Genomic DNA, 22,814 nt, shown 5'->3' with positions numbered 1-22,814 from the left:
TAAGGGTAGCAAACAATTGTTTACTTAAAGGGACACAAAGGTCAAAATTATAATTTCATGGTTCAGATAGAGCATGCAATCTTAAAGGCACAGTAAGCATCTTGAGATTTGTATATAAAATGTTTGTAATGCATAATAAAAGCAACAACTAGCTTCCAGTAGTGCACTGATGCTCTGGAGCTTAACCCCTTTGCAGGGACACTGCAAGAGATGGACAGATAAACATACAAACACGGGACATAAGACAGATGAATGAAAGATAACAAAACATAGTAGCATGGACAGAAACATCCAAGGGAGAGAAACACAATACCACACTTACATTGGAAGAAAACAAGATCATAGGGTGGAAGATACAAAGGCACACGCTCAAAGCGAGGTAAACAGAAAAACACATAACCATATGGCAAATGAACAGACAGACACAAGCTGGACAGAAAGACACAATAGGTAAACAAACAAAAATATACACTCATAAAAAGATGAACAGAAGGACACATTTATAGGGATTTGAACAGTAGGAGACACTGATAAGCAGTTGAACAGCAAGAACAGAATTTTTTTTTTAGGACTGTCTTAGAATATCTCAGTTTTGAATATCAGGCCCCTAGGGAGATAAACATAAAGATACACACTCATATAGGGAGATAAACATAAAGACACACTCAAATAGTGAATTACCAAGACTCATCACAAAGAGCAGCAAAGATACAAATTCACATAGGGAGATGAACAGAAAGACACACACATACACATGAACAGAAAGACACACAAACACATAAGGAGATGGACAGAAAGACACACACATACACATATTGAGATGGACAGAAAGACACTCACATAAAGAGATGGACAGAACAACAAACAATCACATAAGGAGATGGACAGAAAGACACACATACAGAGATGAACAGAAAGACACACACTCACATAAAAAGATGGACTGAAAGACACACATACAGAGATGAAAATAAGAACACACAATTGCTAAGGAGATGGACAGTAAAACACACATACAGAGATTAACAGAACGACAAACAATCACATACGGAGATGGACAGTAAGACACATATATGGAGATGAACAGAAAGACACACAATCACATAAGGAGATAGACAGAAAGACACAATACAGAGATGGACAGAAAGACACACATATACAGAGAGGAACAGAACAACACACAATCACATAAAGAGATGGAAATTAAGACACACATACAGAGAGGGACAGAAAGACACACTCACATAAGGAGATGGACAGAAAGACACACTCACATAAGGAGATGGACAGAAAAACACACACATACAGAGATGAACCGAACAACAAACAATCAAATATGGAGATGGACAGAAAGACACACTCACATAAGGAGTTGAACATAAAGACATGAGCAGAGCAACAAACAATCAAATATGGAGATGGACAGAAAGAAACATACGGAGATGAACAGAAAAAGACACTCACATAAGGAGATGGACAGAAAGACACACATACTGAGATAAATAGAAAGACATACATACAGAGTTGAACAGAACAACAAACAATTACGTAAGGAGATAGACAGTAAGACACACTTACAGAGATGAACAGAACGACACACACATACAGAGAGGAACAGAACAAAAAACAATCACATCAGGAGATGGACAGTAAGACGCATACAGAGATTAGCAGAAAGACACACACTCATAGGGAGATGAACAGTAAGACACACATACAGAGACGGACAGAAAGACACGCATAAGGAGATGGACAGAAAGACACACATACGGAGATGAACAGAAAGACACATACAGAGATGAACAGAATAACAAATAATCACATAAGGAGATGGACAGAAAGACACACATACAGAGATGAACAGAACAACAAATAATCACATAAGGAGATAAACAGAAAGACACACGCTCACATAAGGAGATGGACAAAAAGACACACATACAGAGATAAACAGAAAGACACACACACATACATAGATAAACAATACAACACACAATAGCACAAGGAGATGGACAGTAAGACACACATACAGAGTTGAACAGAAAACATTCACATAAGAGATAGACAGTAAGACACACACATACAGAGATGAACAGAACGACAAACAATAACATAAGGAGATGGACAGTAAAACACGCATGCAGAGCTGAACATAAAGACACACACTCATAGGGAGATGAACAGTAAGACACACATACGGAGATGGACAGAAAGACACACACTGATAGGGAGATGAACAGTAAGATACACACTCATAGGAAGAGAGACCTAAAGACACACACTCATAGGGAGATGAACAGTAAGATACACACTCATAGGAAGAGGAACAGAAAGACACACACTCATAGTGAGATGAACAGAAAGTCACACACTCATAGGAAGAGGAACAGAAAGACACGCACTCATAGGGAGATGAACAGTAAGATACACACTCATAGGAAGAGGAACAGAAAGACACACACTCATAGGGAGATGAACAGTAAGACACACACTCATAGGAAGAGGAACAGAAAGACACGCACTCATAGGGAGATGAACAGACACACACTCATAGGGAGATGAACAGAAAGTCACACACTCATAGGAAGAGGAACAGAAAGACACACACTCATAGGAAGAGGAACAGAAAGACACACACTCATAGGAAGAGGAACAGAAAGACACACACTCATAGGAAGACGAACAGAAAGACACACACTCATAGGAAGAGGAACAGAAAGACACGCACTCATAGGAAGATGAACAGACACACACTCATAGGGAGATGAACAGAAAGTCACACACTCATAGGAAGAGGAACAGAAAGACACACACTCATAGGAAGAGGAACAGAAAGACACACACTCATAGGGAGATGAACAGACACACACGCACAGGGAGATGATAGTAACATTCAAGTATATTTAGGGACTTAATAAAGCAGAGGCTGAAATTCTTTTTTTCACAAAAAGAGCAACACCACAACAAGGGTTTATAATCTTAAAGATATACCATACTGTAAAATGGGTTTCCCCTTTGTGTGTTTCCAGTAGCTTGTTATAACTGCTGCATGGTATTAAATGTACGGCATATTGCTGCTTTATTTTTATTTTTGCATAAATAAAAAATATGTATTCACTCATTGAAACCACAACCAAAAGGAGGTATTTGTAAACAATTTAATACCCTTCAGCAGATAAAAGAGATCATTGAGAGCACATTTTATCGTACACTGTCCGTTTAAGGGTAGCAAATTCAATGAGTGATTTGCAGACGCACTTGTTTTTAATATAAAGAGTGCTTGATTCATGGAATAAACTTAGACGTGGATAAAGACAAACACTGAATGCCTGAGATAAGGCTATCCAGGAACTAGAAATATGGCAGACTTGATTGGGGTATGATCATCCTTATCAGCCAAAAATATCTTTGTTTCTTTGTTAATAGCAGAAAGACAGCTAATCGTATAGCCAGATGAATATAAAACAAACTAATATAGGGAGATGAACAGAAAGACACACACAGACAGTAAACAGAAAGACACCCCCCCACACACACAGTATTGCACAGAAAGACAAACATACAAACACACACAGTGCTGAACAGAAAGATACAAACACACACAGTGTTGAACAGAAAGACACACACAAACACAAACAGTGTTGAACAGAAAGACACACACAAACACACACGGTGCTGAACAGAAAGACACACACAAACACACACGGTGCTGAACAGAAAGACACACACAAACACAAACGGTGTTGAACAGAAAGACACACACACACACGGTGCTGAACAGGAGGACACACACAAACACACACAGTGCTGAACAGAAAGACATACATACACAAACACACACAGTGTTGAACAGAAAGACACACACACACAATCGGTGTTGAACAGAAAGACACACACAAACACACACGGTGTTGAACAGAAAGGCACACACACACAAACACACATGGTGCTGAACAGAAAGACACACACACAAACACACATGGTGCTGAACAGAAAGACACACACACAAACACACAAGGTGTTGAACAGAAAGATACACAAACACACAGTGCTGAACAGAAAGACACACACACACAAACACAAATGGTGTTGAACAGAAAGACACACACAAACACACAAGGTGTTGAACAGAAAGACACACACAAACACACATGGTGCTGAACAGAAAGACACACACACAAGCACACATGGGGGCCGATTTATGATGGCCCAAATGGGGCCATATCGCCCTGTTTCCACGCAAGCCTTCAGGCTTGCCGGAAACCACAGTTAAGAAGCAGCAGTCTTAAGACCGGTGCTCCTTAACTGTATCCGCCGCCTCTGAGCGTTGTACAGCAAGCAACCCGATCCTATACGATTGGGTTGATTGACACCCCCTGCTAGCGGCCGATTGATCTCTAAGAGGAAACTAGAAATATGGCAGACTTGATTGGGGTATGATCATCCTTATCAGCCAAAAATATCTTTGTTTCTTTGTTAATAGCAGAAAGACAGCTAATCGTATAGCCAGATGAATATAAAACAAACTAATATAGGGAGATGAACAGAAAGACACACACAGACAGTAAACAGAAAGACACCCCCCCCCCACACACAGTATTGCACAGAAAGACAAACATACAAACACACACAGTGCTGAACAGAAAGATACAAACACACACAGTGCTGAACAGAAAGACACACACACACAAACACAAACGGTGCTGAACAGAAAGACACACACACACAGTGCTGAACAGAAAGACACACACAAACAGTGTTGAACAGAAAAACACACACAAACACACACAGTGCTGAACAGAAAGACACACACAAACACAAACGGTGTTGAACAGAAAGACACACACATACACACGGTGCTGAACAGGAGGACACACACAAACACACACAGTGCTGAACAGAAAGACATACATACACAAACACACACAGTGTTGAACAGAAAGACACACACACACAATCGGTGTTGAACAGAAAGACACAAACAAACACACAAGGTGTTGAACAGAAAGGCACACACACACAAGGTGTTGAACAGAAAGACACACACACAAACACACACAGTGCTGAACAGAAAGACACACACACAAACACACAAGGTGTTGAACAGAAAGACACACAAACACACAGTGCTGAACAGAAAGACACACAAACACAAATGGTGTTGAACAGAAAGACACACACAAACACACAAGGTGTTGAACAGAAAGACACACAAACACACAGTGCTGAACAGAAAGACACACACACACAAACACAAATGGTGTTGAACAGAAAGACACACACAAACACACAAGGTGTTGAACAGAAAGGCACACACACATACAAACACACATGGTGCTGAACAGAAAGACACACACACAAGCACACATGGGGGCCGATTTATGATGGCCCAAATGGGGCTATATCGCCCTGTTTCCACGCAAGCCTTCAGGCTTGCCGGAAACCACAGTGTGTTAAGAAGCAGCAGTCTTAAGAACGGTGCTCCTTAACTGTATCCGCCGCCTCTGAGCGTTGTACAGCAAGCAACCCGATCCTATACGATTGGGTTGATTGACACCCCCTGCTAGCGGCCAATTGATCTCTAAGAGGAAATACATGCACACGCAAAATTAAGTTTGTTTTTCGCGCTATTTGGGTTAAAGTTAGCGCCAAATAAGTTTATTTTAAATGTGTAATTCGAATGCAACCCCACAATTTGTTGTAATATCCGAGATATTTATCGTGGTGGCGATATCCATTGAAAGAATAGGGTGCTCTAGAGCAATTTTGGCTGTTTTAAAGCTTCTCTGGTAAATCTGTTTTACCATGGACGTAATATCAAGTTTTGAGCTCATTTTAATCTGGGCCAATGTATTTAAAATGGAGCTTTAAGTGAATTATAGTTTCACACATAGAATTCCCTTTGTTTATCCATTCCCTTTACTAGTTTGTTTTACCAATTTTCTAAAAAAAATGCAATAAATATTCAAATGAACATAACAAGCAGACACAGGCTCTCAAAATATAAATGTTCAAAATAAATAGAGCGTGGAATGCTAAACATACCCCAGGATGTGCAATCAAATAAAAATAATATGGATTTTAACAAAACCTTACCCGATTAATCACTTTCTAGCTTACATTCTTAACTAGGATATCAGATCATCATGGGGTGAGAAATAGGGTCGAGTGTTAAGAAGGTTCCACATTGCTTATTTTACCTCTCATTGGACAAGATATTAAGTATAACAGAGTGTGAGAGAGAAGCAGGAATCTTGACAGAAAAAAAGAACAAAACTTTAGGAAATAAATGTTTAGGCTAATTTTGTTTCTGAATGATTTCATTAAGGGTATGAAGCACACCAGAAAAGCACCACATTCACAAAAACATATATAATGGATAAGTATAAATGATACGGTTTATTCTGTAACTGGCATCAGTGTTACATCTAGAGGTGGACACATATAGAAATGATGACATTCAAATGGTAGAATGAATATTGCCCCTCTGCCATTTGAATGTTTTTATAGAAGAAATATTAAAATTCTAATAGGCTAAGGTCTGAATGTGAAAGTAACATTCAAATATCACATTTGAATATGGATTCCTATAGATATACAAGTCTGTGAGAATCAACATTCAAATGGTAATATTTGAATATAAAAATATTTGTTCTGATATTCAAATGCTACATTCAATAAAGGTAAAATGATTTATTTTCCTTTTGCAAACATTTAACACTTGTTTAGAACATACAAATATGACCATAATTTGATATATTGTAAATAATGTGTACATATCACTTATTATAGCCCTTGATACACAGACACCTGTTATACATTCTTTCTTTTCTCTCTGTATATAAATGTACAAGACATTAACAACTTTCATGCAATAAAATATAGCAATAAAGTCAGTGGGACAATGTTGGGACCTCACAAAAATCAGAGAAAAGGCACTTTAAAATAAATTATTGCAATGAATATTTAATTAACAAACAGTACACAACTGCCTTGCTATGTTGTATTTTATGATGCTAGACGTTATTGTAAACTCTAGGAAATTAAATGATCAAAATCAAACTTTAGTGAATCCTTAAGTAGCATTACTATGAAAACTGTAGATCTCACACTATGGGGCCTATCTATAAAGCTCCGAACGGAGCTTGAAGGTCCATGTTTCTGGCGAGTCTGAAGACCGCTGCTCCATAACCCTGTCCGCCTGCTCTGATGAGGCGGACAGGAATCGCCGGAAATCAACCCGATCGACTACGATCGGGTTGATTGACATCCCCTCCTGGCTGCCGATTGGCCGCAAGTCTGCAGGGGGTGGCGTTGCACCAGCAGCTCACAAGAGCTGCTGGTGCAATGCTGAATACGGAGAGTGTATTGCTCTCCGCATTCAGCGATGTCTGTCGGACCTGATCCGCAGTGTCGGATCAAGTGATTTATCAATGTCTGGCGGACATCGCTGAATGCCGACAGCATACATTCTTACCCAAGTACAGGGCGATGAGCATCGGACTGTTGTTAACTAGCAGTCATCGATCTCGCGTCTATTCGGCTTTTTACCAACTTTATTTATACCCTGTAACTAAACGCTGCCACTATACTAAAATGCTTAACCCCTATCCCGCCGCTCTCAGACCCCGCCACAACTAAATAAAGTTATTAACCCCTATCCCACCACTCCCGGACCCGCCACAACCTATATAAAGTTATTAACGCCCATACCACCGCTCCCGGACCCTGCTGCAACCTATATAAAGTTTTTAACCCCTATCCATCCGCTCCCGGACCCCGCTGCCACCTAAAGAAACGTATTAACCCCTAAACCTCTGGCCTCCCACATCACTACCATTAACTAAACCTATTAACCCCTAAACCGCCAGCCCCCCACATCGCCATAAATTAAATTAAGCTATTAACCCCTAAACCTAACAACCCGCGAAGTTTAAATTAAAACATCCCGATCTTCAAAAAAATTAAAACTTACCTGTAGAATTAAAATTAACTATTTTTAAAATATTAATTAACCGACCCTAACTATTATACTAAAATTACATTAAACTACTAATTAAATTAAATAAATTACATATTAAAAACCCCTAACCCTACTCAAATTATTTAAATCTACTATTAAACCTTCTAAAAAATTACTAAATTACAAAAAAAATAAATGCTAAGTTACAAAAAATAAAAAAACACTAAATTATGAAAAAAACAAAAAACACATAAAAAAATAAAAAAGAATTACTCCTAATCTAATAGCCCTATCAAAATAAAAAGGCCCCCCAAAATAAAAAAATCCCTAGCCTACAATAAACTACCACTGGCCTTTTGTGGGGCACGGCCCCAAAGAAATCAGCTCTTTTACCTGTAAAAAAAAAAATATAAACACCCCCCAACAGTAAAACCCACCACCCAACCAACAAAGCCCCCCAAATAAAAACCCTATCTAAAATAACCTAAGCTCCCCTTTGCCCAGAAAAGGGCATTTGTATGGGCATTGCCCTGAAAAGAGCATTTAGCTATTTTACTGCCCAGACCCTACTCTAAAAATATAACCCACCCAAAAAATCCTTAAATAAATTTAACACTAACCCCGATGATCCACTTACAGTTATTGAAGTCCCGCTTGAAGGATCCATCCAGCCGGCAAGAAGTCTTCATCCAGCCGGCAAAAAGTCTTCATCCAGCTGGCAAGGAGTCTCCATCCTATTGGAACAGCCAATAGGATTTTAGCTGCTCAAATCCTATTGGCTGATTGGAGCCTTTCAGCCAATCGGAATGCAAGGGACGCCATCATTGATGACGTCACTTGCATTGAAGATCCAGTTTACGGCGGCGACCGTATTGAAGAGGAGCTCCGCGCCAGATGTCTTCAGGATGGACCCGCTCCTCGCCGGCTGGATGAAGATGGAAGAGGCTGCCTGGATGAAGACTTCTTGCTGGCTGGATGGATCCTTCAAGCGGGACTTCAATAACTGTAAGTGGATCGTCGGGGGTTAGTGTTAGGTTTATTTAAGGGTTTTTTGTTGGGTTTTATTTTTAGAGTAGGGTCTGGGCAGTAAAACAGCTAATGCCCTTTTCAGGGCAATGCCCATACAAATGCCTTTTCAGGGCAAAGGGGAGCTTAGGTTATTTTAGATAGGGTTTTTATTTGGGGGGGTTGGTTGTTTGGGTGGTGGGTTTTACTGTTGGGGGGTGTTTGTATATTTTTTTTACAGGTAAAAGAGCTGATTTCTTTGGGGCAATGCACAAAAGGCCCTTTTAAGGCCATTGGTAGTTTATTGTAGGCTAGGTTTTTTTTTATTTTGGGGGGCTTTTTTTATTTTGATAGGGCTATTAGATTAGGAGTAATTCTTTTTTTATTTTTGATAACTTTTGTTTTTTTCCCCGTAATTTAGTGTTTTTTATTTTTGTAACTTAGACTTTATTTTTTTTGTAAATTAGTAATTTTTTAGAAGGTTTAATAGTAGATTTAAATAATTTGAGTAGGGTTAGGGTTTTTTAATATGTAATTTATTTAATTTAATTGGTAGTTTAATGTAATTTTAGTATAATAGTTAGGGTAGGTTAATTAATATTTTAAAAATAGTTCATTTTAATTCTATAGGTAAGTTTTAATTTTTTTGAAGATAGGGATGTTGTAATTTTAATTTAAACTTAGCGAGTTGTTAGGTTTAGGGGTTATTAGCTTAATTTAGTTTATGGCGATGTGGGGGGCTGGCGGTTTAGGGGTTTATAGGTTTAGTTAATGGTAGTGATGTGGGAGGCCAGAGGTTTAGGGGTTAATACGTTTCTTTAGGTGATGGTGGGGTCCGGGAGCGGAGGGATAGGGGTTAATAACTTTATTTAGTTGCAGCGGGGTCCGGGAGCGGCGGAATAGGGGTTTATAACATAATGTAGGTGGCGGCAATGTCAAGGCGGCAGATTAGGGGTGTTTAGACTCGGGTTTATGTAATGGTGTTAGGTGTAAATGTAACTTGTTTTCAACATATAAATCAATGGGATATCTGAACATAAGCTTTCAGACTCCCATTGATTTCTATGGAATCCGCGGCTCCAGGGTGGCGGATTGAAAACCAGGTACGCTGGGCTGGAATAGCCGCGAGAGTACCTGTTAGAAATTTGATAACTTTGAAAAGTTGTCAAATAGAGCCGAATGTGTATTCGGAACATCTGTAATGACGTAAGCATCGATCTGCGTCGGATTGAGACTGGCGGATCGTATGTTACGTCACAAATTTCAACTTTTGGCGGTCTGTAGGCTTTGATAACTAGGTCGGATTAAGCTCGCCACAATTACGCTGCGGAATTCCGCCGTATATGCGGTTGACGGCTTAATAAAAATCCCCCCCAAAACTTTTTTCCCTAGCATCTTTTGGGCTCTTTACTTCCTCGGATAAGACAAATCAAAGAAAGCATGCAAAACCCCAATAATAATGATTAATTTCTAATTGAATGGAATTCCTTTCAATCCTAAACATTAGTGCAGTTTACATGGTGTGAGCCCACTCGCTGAAGTCAACTGGAATATGAAAACTCTGCAAAGATTTGTGCAAACCACTTTCTATCGCTCATCTACTGGATTAGAATACACCACTGAATACTCTACCCATCGTGTGCGCTATATTTGTCCTTGGTTCTATATAATGTTAGAGAAAGTTTTTAGGAGGTAAAAACTATCACAGACTTCTTGATAGTCATTATTATTAACATAATTCATTAAAAAAAAAAAGAAGAAAAGATCCAACAATATCAGCTATCAGGAAAAGCCTGTAGGTTGCTTATGGCAAAGGGCTTTCCGTCCCCAATATAACGTGTTTGGCACCCAATGAATTAATGTTTTCTCAGTGTTACTATGCAAATGTTTAATGTATCTACTTTACACAACTGTAAACCTAAAGAAAATGATTTGGCTGTCATTTTAAGCCATATAGAAATTCATGGCACAACCTTGCAAAATATCTATGGAAGACCTTGTTTTTTTTATATAAATATGACCCAAGATGTATTTCAATAAAGCCTTGTTTTAAAAATCTTATATTTAGTCCAGTATTAAAGGTTTTCTTTACATACTGCAATAATTGTATATAAGATATAATCTCCATCCTTCTTTATGTAAACATGAAGTCCAAACTGCACATACACACTAGCTAGTGGGGCCGATTTATCGATGGCAGAATGGTCTTAAGACCGCTGCTCCATAACTGGTCTGCTGCCTCTGAGGCTGCGGTCTGCAATCCGCCCGATCCTATACGATTGACAGCCCCTGCTAGCGGCCAATTGGGCGCGAATCTGCAAGAGGCGGCATTGCACAAGCAGTTCACAAGAACTGCTTGTGCAATGATAATTGCCGACAGTGTATGCTGTCAGCATTTATCGATGTCTGTCGGACATTTTCCGCTGAGCAGATCATATCGGACAGAGTGATGATAAATCAGCCCCATAGCCTTTGCTATGTCAAAAGAATATTTGTTATTCTTAACGTTTAACACTCCTTGTACTTAATTTACAGGCAAAGGTATAAAATATATGACTCTTTATCTGGTAACAGTAAATACGTTTTGGCCTCATGATTTACATGCATCTTACATGTGAATTATCACTTTAAGAATGGAACATTGTACACAGAATGTGAATTAAATGACATTCAAATGCAGAGCAGAACATTTCAAACACATTTAGGAGTTTTTTGTAGCAATATATTTCCATTTGCAGTGCTTGAATTATAACCGACATGCCTGTAACCGCAATACACAAACCTCGGTAGGTAATGTGCACATACATTTTTCTCCCTTAGAGAATGCACATGCACACAAGCAATAGCTGCATGTGCAGTGGAAAACATGCTGGGCAGGCTCTATGCTAACTAGAGCCCTTCCCAAACTCCAGAACTAATAAAAGATGAAGCATTTAAAGCCAAACTGGCTCACTTATTGGTTGGTAGGTGGGCAAGTACCCACTAGTTGTTCCATCTGCCCCAGAAGGTGACTCACAGTTTAACTGTAGGGTCCCAGCACCATATAAAACTGTCTCACTTATTGGTTGGTAGGTGGGCAAGTACCCACCAGTTGTTCCATCTGCCCCAGAAGGTGACTCACAGTTTAACTGTAGGGTCCCAGCACCATATAAATCTGTCTCACTTATTGGTTGGTAGGTGGGCAAGTACCCACCAGTTGTTCCATCTGCCCCAGAAGGTGACTCACAGTTTAACTGTAGGGTCCCAGCACCATATAAAACTGGCTCACTTATTGGTTGGTAGGTGGGCAAGTACCCACCAGTTGTTCCATCTGCCCCAGAAGGTGACTCGCAGTTTAACTGTAGGGTCCCAGCACCATATAAAAATCGCTCAGCGCTGCCCACAGCATGGGACCCCCAGAGTATCACCCCTGCTTGACATCACATGTCCTACACTCAAAAGCCTAATATGTGCATGCTCCATTCTCTTTCAAAAAAGGAATACTTAAAGGGACATCAAATCCAAAATGTTTCTTTCATGATTCAGATAGAGCATAACATTTTAAACAACTTTCCAATTTACTTCTATTATCTAATTTGTTTTGGTCTCTTAGTATACTTTGTTTAAATGAATCCCTAGGAAGGCTCATGAGGTGTTGATTGGTGGCTGCACATATATGCCTAATGTTATTCGCTCACTGGATGTGTTAAAGGGACATGAAACCCAAAATTTTTCTTTCATGATTCAGATAGAGAATACAATTTTAAACAACTTTCCAATTTACTTATATTATTTAATTTGCTTCCTTCTCCTGTTATCCTTTGCTGAAAGATTTATCTAGGCAAGTTCAGGAGCAGCAGAGAACCTAGGTTCTACCTCTTGATTGGTTGCTGCATATATATATACCGATTGTCATTGGCAGACATCCCAACCTGCAAAAGCTCATTTCAGGGAGGTGGCTTCACCCGCTACTGTGCCGCCCCCCCCTCCCAGTTATATATTGGACACCTTGAAACCCTAAATAAGATAGAGACTTATCATTAAAGTAGATTCCCACTAAAGTCACGTTAAAAAAAGCAGCTTTATTGCACAACCACATACAACAAACCTATTTTCCAGTGATCGTACGCTTGGTGAATGCAGTAAATAAAGTAGCATTTGTGTTTTATTTTATGAAAATCAGTGGGGGCATTTTGGTTACTGATGCATGATTTGAGGGTTCTATAAAGTCCCAGCAACTAAAGGTATTTGTTAAAGCAACACTTCAGGGAGATTTGGGATGTCTGCATTGGCTCACCCATGTGTTCAGTTAAAAACCAGTAGTGCATTGCTGCTCGGTCAACAAAGCATACCAAGAGAATGAAACAAATTAGATAATAAAAGTAAATTAGAAAGTTGTTTAGAATTGTATTCTCTATTTGAATCACAAAATAATTTTTGGGGGTTTCATGTCCCTTTAAGCTAGCTTCCAGTAGTGCATTGCTGCTTCTTCAACAAAGGATACCAAGAGAACTAAGCAAATATGATAATAGAAGTCAATTGGAAAGTTGTTTAAAATTGTATTCTCTATGTGAATCATGAAAGAAAATATTTGGGTTTCATGTCTGTTTAACAGAACATATTTTAAATATGGAAATATATTGCAAAGTTCTTCTAACTATAACTGACATGTACTGCTCAGTATTCCAAATATAGGTTTACTGACCCTTAATCATACTTATGACAATACTAAACACACACAAAGAATATTTCACCAGACAATAATTCACATATATTTCACCTTTCTGCTGGCAGTGCCTAGGAATAAATAGCAAACTGGTCAGTTGTTTTGTAACAATATAGTTTAGCAGCCTGTGCAATGCTTCATCTATGTCTGTAGTCTGTTATAGGATGACTAGAGCCTACAGAAAATGACAAATATGAAGAGTAACCACATTGTAGGTAGCATGACCTGCTGTAGGTCTGATAGCATCCAGATTTAGCATTATCGTCATGACAACATGAAAAGTCTATAATTGAGAGAAAAACATCAAAATTCAACCAAGGATGATAAAAATAATACTCCCTTTAGCTACTTTGTACTAGATTACAAGTGGAGCGCTAATTCGCCAATTTACGGGCACGTGATAAATAACCAGCCATTACAAGTGGCTATTTATTGCTACCACAAGCTTGTGGTAGCAATTAGCACTCAAAAAATTAACCAGAAATCAGCTCGCTGGTTAATTTACAAAATGTGCCCCAATTGGGAGCATTTTTTTTTAAAAATAACTGCAAGAAGCAGTTATAAGGGGTTTAAAGTGGCGGGTGTTTGGTGTTTTAAAAAAAAAACGGCAATTAAAAGTGCATGTGTGTTCCCTGTAAATATATATTTATATGCTTATACAGTATACATATATATTTACGTGTTAATATGTGTATATACACATATAAATACATAAATATAGATGTTTATACTCACATACATATATATTTAAATTTGCTACCCTTAAAGTTTATAACCGGTTTGTCCCCTATAATATCTCCAAGTATGGGGTCTGACTTCAATAGGCCCAGTGTTTATTAAGTACTTTTCTGATTATGGTTGCCCCTTCATTATAGGTGGTTACAAACCTCACTTGATCTGTGCCCTTTTCTATATCTTGGGTACACCTTTCTCTTTTATTATGTAAAAGTGACTTTTGGGGACATTATATGGGACAAACCAGCTATAACCTTTAAGAAGTATAAAAATTTGAAGAACCACTTGGCACCTATTAAGCTACGGAAAAATGAGATTAGAAGTATTACACAAATACATAATATGAAAAATTGGCTATCTATTCCTATGGGTACCTATAAATGCAATAAAGGTAAATATAACATGTGTCGACATGTCAAAAAGGGGAACACATTTACCAATTATAACAACACTGAACATTTTGATATGAAACATAGATGTAATTGTGAATTAACATATACAGTGTATCTTTTAAAGTGTAAATGTGAAATGATTTACATTGGGCGTACTAAGAGAAAGATGAGGACAAGGTTCATTGAACATCTCTATAATATAAAAACCATACATGGTGGTGACCCTAAGGGATTACAAATACAGATAATTGACTGGATATCTCCAGAGAATAAGAACAGACTAAAATCGCTTAGACAAAAGGAGACATAGTAGATCTTTAGACTAAAGAGTTTAATTTCACTAGGTCTTAATGTTGATCTTAATGTGCAAGCATTCCTTTAAAAAGAACACTAATTCATATTATTTAATGGTACTCTTATGTATTATATAAATTAATTTGTGCTTTCACCATTTTAAGAAATAAAAATGAAAAATGAATTATAGAAGTAATTTTATAGGCACTATATAATTCATGTATTTTTAGTGAATGAAGTGTAGTTTATTATTAATACCTGTGTGCTCTATGAACTAGTTTTTAGTATTTTATATGAATAAGTAAGTGGTGTTTATTTTAGTATTTCATGTATCTTTTAGCCCAGGGATAGTTTGATTTTATGGACTAGTTATATATTATTGTATTAGATTTTTTTTTAAATTCCATTTATTTTATTCTATCAATTGTAATGAATTGAACATTGTGTCTAGTATTGTGTGTTTTGCTGGATGAAGGCTGGGTTTCCAGCTGTGCCTGTCGATCTGTTTGGAGGCCCGTCAGGAATAAAATGCACCAATCAAGACAAAGAAGGATGTTTAAATGGAATGACGTCCTGTAGTTTAGTATTGCTCTTGAAAAAGCCTGGGCATACTCCGGGAGAAACGCGTTGAGCTTTGTGTCCAGCATGAGGACCTGCAGATGACTGCTGCAACAGGTATCCAATCGGATGTTTGCGGTGAACGTGACCGATTATCTGTATTTGCGGAGAGCGGTTAGATTAAATTTGAGCAATTGCTTTGGATATGCTTTAAAGAACTTACGTTTAGTAAGTTTGTTTTTATTTGTGCAATAATCACGGTTAATAAAATCACCTTGAATCTGGGTTGCGCTGTCCCTTTGTGTCTCAAATTTCCAAGACACAACCACAAGATGAGCTAATTCCACATGCTTGACTGAGGCTTAGGTGAAAAAACTAATCACGCCCCCTGAATGTCCACAGACAGCGCATTATTCTGTGCGCAAGAGACCCCTATCAATTTATCCAGCGAGAATACTCTTTTATAAAACAAACGTGAATATTTTTCATGTACAATCATTTACATTTACTGTTTGTAAAGTTTTTGCTGTAGTAAATGTTTAGCAATCATGAGAGAGATTCCATTTACTGGGCATATAACTTTAGAAAACCCACTAATGATACAATCAGAAATACAGATTGAGTCCGTGCTTAATATGATGCTGATAGGAGTTTGTCAGTGCTTGATATGATGCTGATAGGAGTTTGTCAGTGCTTGATATGATACTGATAGGGGCTTGTCCGTGCTTGATATGATGCTGATAGGGGCTTGTCCGTGCTTGATAATGATGCTGATAGGAGTTTGTCAGTGCTTGATATGATACTGATAGGGGTTTGTCAGTGCTTGATATGATGCTGATAGGGGCTTGTCCGTGCTTGATATGATGCTGATAGGAGTTTGTCAGTGCTTGATATGATACTGATAGGAGTTTGTCAGTGCTTAATATGATGCTGATAGGAGTTTGTCAGTGCTTGATATGATGCTGATAGGAGTTTGTCAGTGCTTGTTATGATGCTGATTGGAGTTTGTCAGTGCTTGATATGATGCTGATAGGAGTTTGTCAGTGCTTGATATGATGCTGATTGGAGTTTGTCAGTGCTTGATATGATGCTGATTGGAGTTTGTCAGTGCTTGATATGATGCTGATAGGGGTTTGTCAGTGCTTGATATGATGCTGATAGGAGTTTGTCAGTGCTTGATATGATGCTGATAGGAGTTTGTCAGTGCTTCATATGATGCTGATAGGAGTTTGTCAGTGCTTGATATGATGCTGATTGGAGTTTGTCAGTGCTTGATATGATGCTGATAGGGGTTTGTCAGTGCTTGATATGATGCTGATAGGAGTTTGTCAGTGCTTGATATGATGCTGATAGGAGTTTGTCAGTGCTTGATATGATGCTGATAGGAGTTTGTCAGTGCTTGATATGATACTGATAGGAGTTTGTCAGTGCTTGATATGATGCTGATAGGAGTTTGTCAGTGCTTGATATGATGCTGATAGGAGTTTGTCAGTGCTTGATATGATGCTGATAGGAGTTTGTCAGTGCTTAATATGATACTGATAGGAGTTTGTCAGTGCTTGATATGATGCTGATAGGAGTTTGTCAGTGCTTGATATGATACTGATAGGAGTTTGTCAGTGCTTGATATGATGCTGATAGGAGTTTGCCAGTGCTTGATATGATGCTGATAGGAGTTTGTCAGTGCTTAATATGATACTGATAGGAGTTTGTCAGTGCTTGATATGATGCTGATAGGAGTTTGTCAGTGCTTGATATGATACTGATAGAAGTTTGTCAGTGCTTGATATGATGCTGATAGGAGTTTGTCAGTGCTTGATATGATGCTGATAGGAGTTTGTCAGTGCTTAATATGATACTGATAGGAGTTTGTCAGTGCTTGATATGATGCTGATAGGAGTTTGTCAGTGCTTGATATGATACTGATAGGAGTTTGTCAGTGCTTGATATGATGCTGATAGGAGTTTGCCAGTGCTTGATATGATGCTGATAGGAGTTTGTCAGTGCTTAATATGATACTGATAGGAGTTTGTCAGTGCTTGATATGATGCTGATAGGAGTTTGTCAGTGCTTGATATGATACTGATAGAAGTTTGTCAGTGCTTGATATGATGCTGATAGGAGTTTGTCAGTGCTTGATATGATGCTGATAGGAGTTTGTCAGTGCTTAATATGATACTGATAGGAGTTTGTCAGTGCTTGATATGATGCTGATAGGAGTTTGTCAGTGCTTAATATGATGCTGATAGGAGTTTGTCAGTGCTTAATATGATACTGATAGGAGTTTGTCAGTGCTTGATATGATGCTGATAGGAGTTTGTCAGTGCTTGATATGATACTGATAGGAGTTTGTCAGTGCTTGATATGATGCTGATAGGAGTTTGTCAGTGCTTTATATGATGCTGATAGGAGTTTGTCAGTGCTTAATATGATACTGATAGGAGTTTGTCAGTGCTTAATATGATACTGATAGAGGTTTGTCAGTGCTTGATATGATGCTGATAGGAGTTTGTCAGTGCTTGATATGATGCTGATAGGAGTTTGTCAGTGCTTAATATGATACTGATAGGAGTTTGTCAGTGCTTAATATGATACTGATAGAGGTTTGTCAGTGCTTGATATGATGCTGATAGGAGTTTGTCAGTGCTATATGATGCTGATAGGAGTTTGTCAGTGCTTGATATGATGCTGATTGGAGTTTGTCAGTGCTTGATATGATACTGATAGGACTTTGTCAGTTTTGATATGATGCTGATTGGAGTTTGTCAGTGCTTGATATGATGCTGATTGGAGTTTGTCAGTGCTTGATATGATGCTGATTGGAGTTTGTCAGTGTTTGATATGATGCTGATAGGAGTTTGTCAGTGCTTGATATGATGCTGATAGGAGTTTGTCATTGCTTGATATAATGCTGATTGGAGTTTGTCAGTGCTTGATATGATGCTGATAGGAGTTTGTCAGTGCTTGATATGATGCTGATAGGAGTTTGTTAGTGCTTGATATAATGCTGATAGGAGTTTGTCAGTGCTTTATATTATGCTGTTTTTATAAAGCAACTTTATAGTTTGTTGATAGTATAATAAATAAGCAGTGAATATCTTGATTTTAAAATAAAAACTGGAATTATTGAATTTCATTGTACAACCACATAAATATAAATATATATATATATATATAATATATATATATAATATATATATATATATATATATATATATATATATATATATATATATAAAAATATATATATTATAAATTTTTTTTTGCTTTATTTCTGATGCCTGTGTCCTCTACTCGTTAAATTCAGTTAAAATATTTGTGGAAACAATATCTGTAGTTTATCTGGTCACTGTACGGCCACAACATTATCAAAACATTTACAGGAACATCTGAGGTAAAAGGTCTAGAGGTAAAAATGGGTTGGCGTTATTAATGGCTAAAAGGCTTCAAAATGCATTACAAGCTTTACAGTAAGGGACTGTAAAGTCTAAATACAATTTTCATGATTCAGATAAAGGGGCCAATTTATCATATGTCGGGCGGACATGATCCGCCCGACATCACTGAATGCCGACAGCATATGCTGTCAGCATTAAGGTTTGACAAGCAGTTCTGCTGAACTGCTTGTGCAATGCCGCCCCCTGCAGATTCGCGGCTGCTAGCAGGGGGTGTCAATCATCATGATCGTAGTCAATCGGGCTGATTGTTGTACGCCGTCTCAGAGGTGGCGGACTAGTTAAGGAGCAGCGGTCTTAAGACTGCTGCTTCCTAACTGTTGTTTAGACTCGCCGGAAACAGCAGCATTGGAGCCGATTGACAGCTTGGTAAATCGGCCCCAAAGAATGCAAATTTAAAAAGCTTTCCAGTTTACAATTATTATCAAATTTGCTTTGTTCTGTCTGTATCCTTTCTTGAAGAGTATGCCTAACTAAGTTTAGGAGAGCCAATGCACTACTGGGATCTTGCTTGTGATTGGTGGCTGTACATATATGCCGCTTGCTATTGGCTCACTAGATGTGTTCATCTAGTTCACAATTATGCTTTGCTGCTTGTGAGCCAATTATTCTACGAAGGATACCAAGAGAACAAAGTATATATATATATATATATATATATATATATATATATATATAATAAAAGTAAATGGTAAAGTTGTTTAAATTTACATACTCTCTCTGAATCATGAAAGTTTACTTTTTTCTTTACTGTCCCTTTAAGCACATTTTTAGTATCAGTCTTCTTTTAGATTAAAAAAAGCTCATTTACAGTTTGCCCTTTGGAACAAAACAAACAAAAAAACAATGTTTACAAAACATTGTATGAAATAATTTACAAAAAGCACAATGGTGAATTTGAAAATCAAAGCATCAGCAACACATGCGCTTCCCTTCCGCCTTGTTTTCTCTTAGCGTTTGCGCCAGAAGACAACCGTTATGTGTGCGATTTGAGTTGTAGTAATGTGTGCTTTGTTGTATTGTTGTAGCTGACAAACTAGTGCCGACAACATTACATTTTCAGTTGGCTTTTCAGATTTCCTACATCTATAATGTCATAAAATCGATGCTGGTCTTTCCCAGCTTATATGGAGGCCTTTTCCTATGTAGTCTGCATTAGAGCGAGCATTATTGCATAATCTCAGTTACACTGTTGGGTAAATCCACGACTAGCGAACCTGGAATTATCCCATCAGGAGCAGGGGCCAGTGTGAACCCTTAGGATGCCCTTACTGTGCAAGTGGATAAAGTTAAATATCTCTGACGGCATTGCATGGAAGCCAGGACGAGGTTTTACATTGTCATAGTAATGGTGAGTTATGAAGATTCCTGACGGGTTCATAGGGAAACCCCAAAATCCATACAGGTGGACCTCTTCACACAGCTCCAAAGCGGCAGTCACCAAGATCATTCCACTGCTGATGCGCTTGGCTCGCACTCCTTGGATGAGCCAGAAACGTGACACATTGATTAGATACTGCGGGTGAAAATAATACACGGCCTGCTGTGATTCGAAATCGTCCAGCACATACTTTACCCGGATGGACACATCTGTATTGCGGGTATTATAGAAGGCAGGCAGAAGCACCGATGCGTTTTCATAACCTTGTAGCACTTCATAGAACGGCCTCCTCCATTTCTCCAGTTTGTGGAACCTATTTAAGAGACTTAAATTAGAGATCTGTACCTCTTTCTGAGACATAGCACAAGCTGTTCATTGTCAGTTAGTGCTAATGGTTTAAAGGGATATGAAACACAAAAATGTTATTTTATGGTTCAGACAGAACATACCATTTTAAAAAAAAAAATCCAATTTTCTTCTGTTATCAAATTTGCTTTGTTCCCATGGTATTCTGGGTTGAAGAGATACCTAGGTAGGCATCTGGAGCACTACACGGCAGGAAATAGATAACATTCTTGCAAAACTGCTGCCATATAGTGCTTCAGAAATGGGCCAGCTCCTAAGTATATCTCCCTGCTTTTCAATAGAAAATACCAAGACATCGAAGAATAATTGCTAAAAGAAGTATTTTAGAAAGTTGTTTCAAATCGCATGCTCTATCTGCAACTGAAAGAAAAATTTGGGGTTTCATGTCCCTTTAATTTTTTAGCAGCAAAACAAACCTGCAGATATTAAACTTTCATACACATTAAGAAAATGACATGTTCTGATTTATTTAAATACCTAGAGGGTACGAGTCAAACATTTTATTTAATATTCTTTTTTTTTTAAATTGTACCATTGAATAAAGCATAAACTATTTACGTTTATCGGTAGCAATTTTGGTATTTTTATTATACAGTTTGAGCAGTTTTTCCTGTAATGTAACTGAATATTTTGGCTTTATAACGCTTCTGAGTGTCTGAAGTGCATCCTACAGTATCCAGAACCCTGACACTACAACATGCTACACTGTGTAGGAGATCATTTATATCTGTCCTTAACTGGTATCAGTAGATAAAATAAACATACTCAATAGGCTTTAAAATGAGCGTGTCCCTAAACAGCAGACCAATGCACATTTTTATATATTTATTTTTTATGCAGACATTTGCAATACAGTGCCTAATAGCTAAAATATGCTTTGCATATATAAAATATGACTTTAATAATGTTGAGTAAATGGTAGTGTCATGTAAATCTTTTAAAAAATAAAAAGCACTTTAGTTGAAATTATACCTTTAATAATTAACTGAAATAGATTAAGCAAGCTGTCAAGACCACTTAGGTCTATTCATCATGTCTGAATTTGACTGGAAAGTTCTGTTTGACACAAGTTATACATTCGACGAAGCTAGGAAGAAAATATCTGCAATCCGATAGTACTGGTAAAATATATGCAAACTAAGTCATCAATAATTGTATCAAAACAGGTTACAAGCTTTAACTATAAAAAAAACATGTTAACCTCCAACACCATTTTATTGGTTAGTAATTAATAGCAGAATGATAATTAAATGTCACATAAAACTATAGAAACGGATAATTGAAAATCCATCTTACTGGTGAAATGTACGTTGGAGCATAACATAATAACTACATCACAGGGACTAAATGTGAAAAAATGCAACATAGCTCAAAAGACGCAGAAAGGATCCTTAACATAGACTTCTTTGAGGTAAACGGTAGGTACAGTTTCTGTCTTTTAGAATTTATGCTACATAGATTTTTACATACATTTTATGTGTGTGCTTGTTTTTAAAAAAATATATACATCTATTGGAAACCTTTTATGATCCATAGATTGAATGAAGTTTCTATTGGAAACCTTTTATGATCCATAGATTGAATGAAGTGAACACTGATTCAAATCATGTATTCAAGTTGTGTGCTATGTATGGCTTCTCTGATTCATTTTTGAGGTACAAGCTATGAGATAATACTCAAGAGGAATCCCTAAGTATTTCTAACAATGAACTACTTCTCAAAAAACTCCACTGGACTGCAGTAACACACAACAACCATCTATTTGAGCTTGAATACTGGTGCACTGGCCCTCACATCATATGCAACAGTTACAGTCTAATGTATATGGTTCTGGAGATAATTTTTGACATAACCTAGCCTAGCTATAGAGGAATCAGAAGGTCACTGTTGACATAACCTAGCCTAGTGATACAGGAAGGAATCAGGTGGCCACTGTTGACATAACCTAGCCTAGCGATAC

The 22,814-nt window shown here is 37.8% G+C and overlaps 1 protein-coding gene across 2 annotated transcripts in view; it reads right to left on the bottom strand.

The window, feature by feature from the left end:
- Positions 1–18,901: 18,901 nt before the first annotated feature.
- ST8SIA5 (ST8 alpha-N-acetyl-neuraminide alpha-2,8-sialyltransferase 5) overlaps positions 18,902–22,814 on the bottom strand; it is a 208,779-nt gene continuing 204,866 nt past the window's right edge. For both annotated transcript variants that reach the window (XM_053701078.1, XM_053701079.1), the window contains one exon: positions 18,902–20,801. In XM_053701078.1, the coding sequence (XP_053557053.1) occupies positions 20,339–20,801 (463 nt within the window). In that variant the 3' untranslated portion in view covers positions 18,902–20,338. The remainder of the gene's footprint in view (positions 20,802–22,814) is intronic.

This window comes from Bombina bombina, chromosome 2 (assembly GCF_027579735.1).
Source record: "Bombina bombina isolate aBomBom1 chromosome 2, aBomBom1.pri, whole genome shotgun sequence".
Lineage (NCBI taxonomy): Eukaryota > Metazoa > Chordata > Amphibia > Anura > Bombinatoridae > Bombina > Bombina bombina.
The sequence above is the reverse complement of the archived record's forward strand: the minus strand, read 5'-3'. Positions and strand labels throughout refer to the sequence as shown.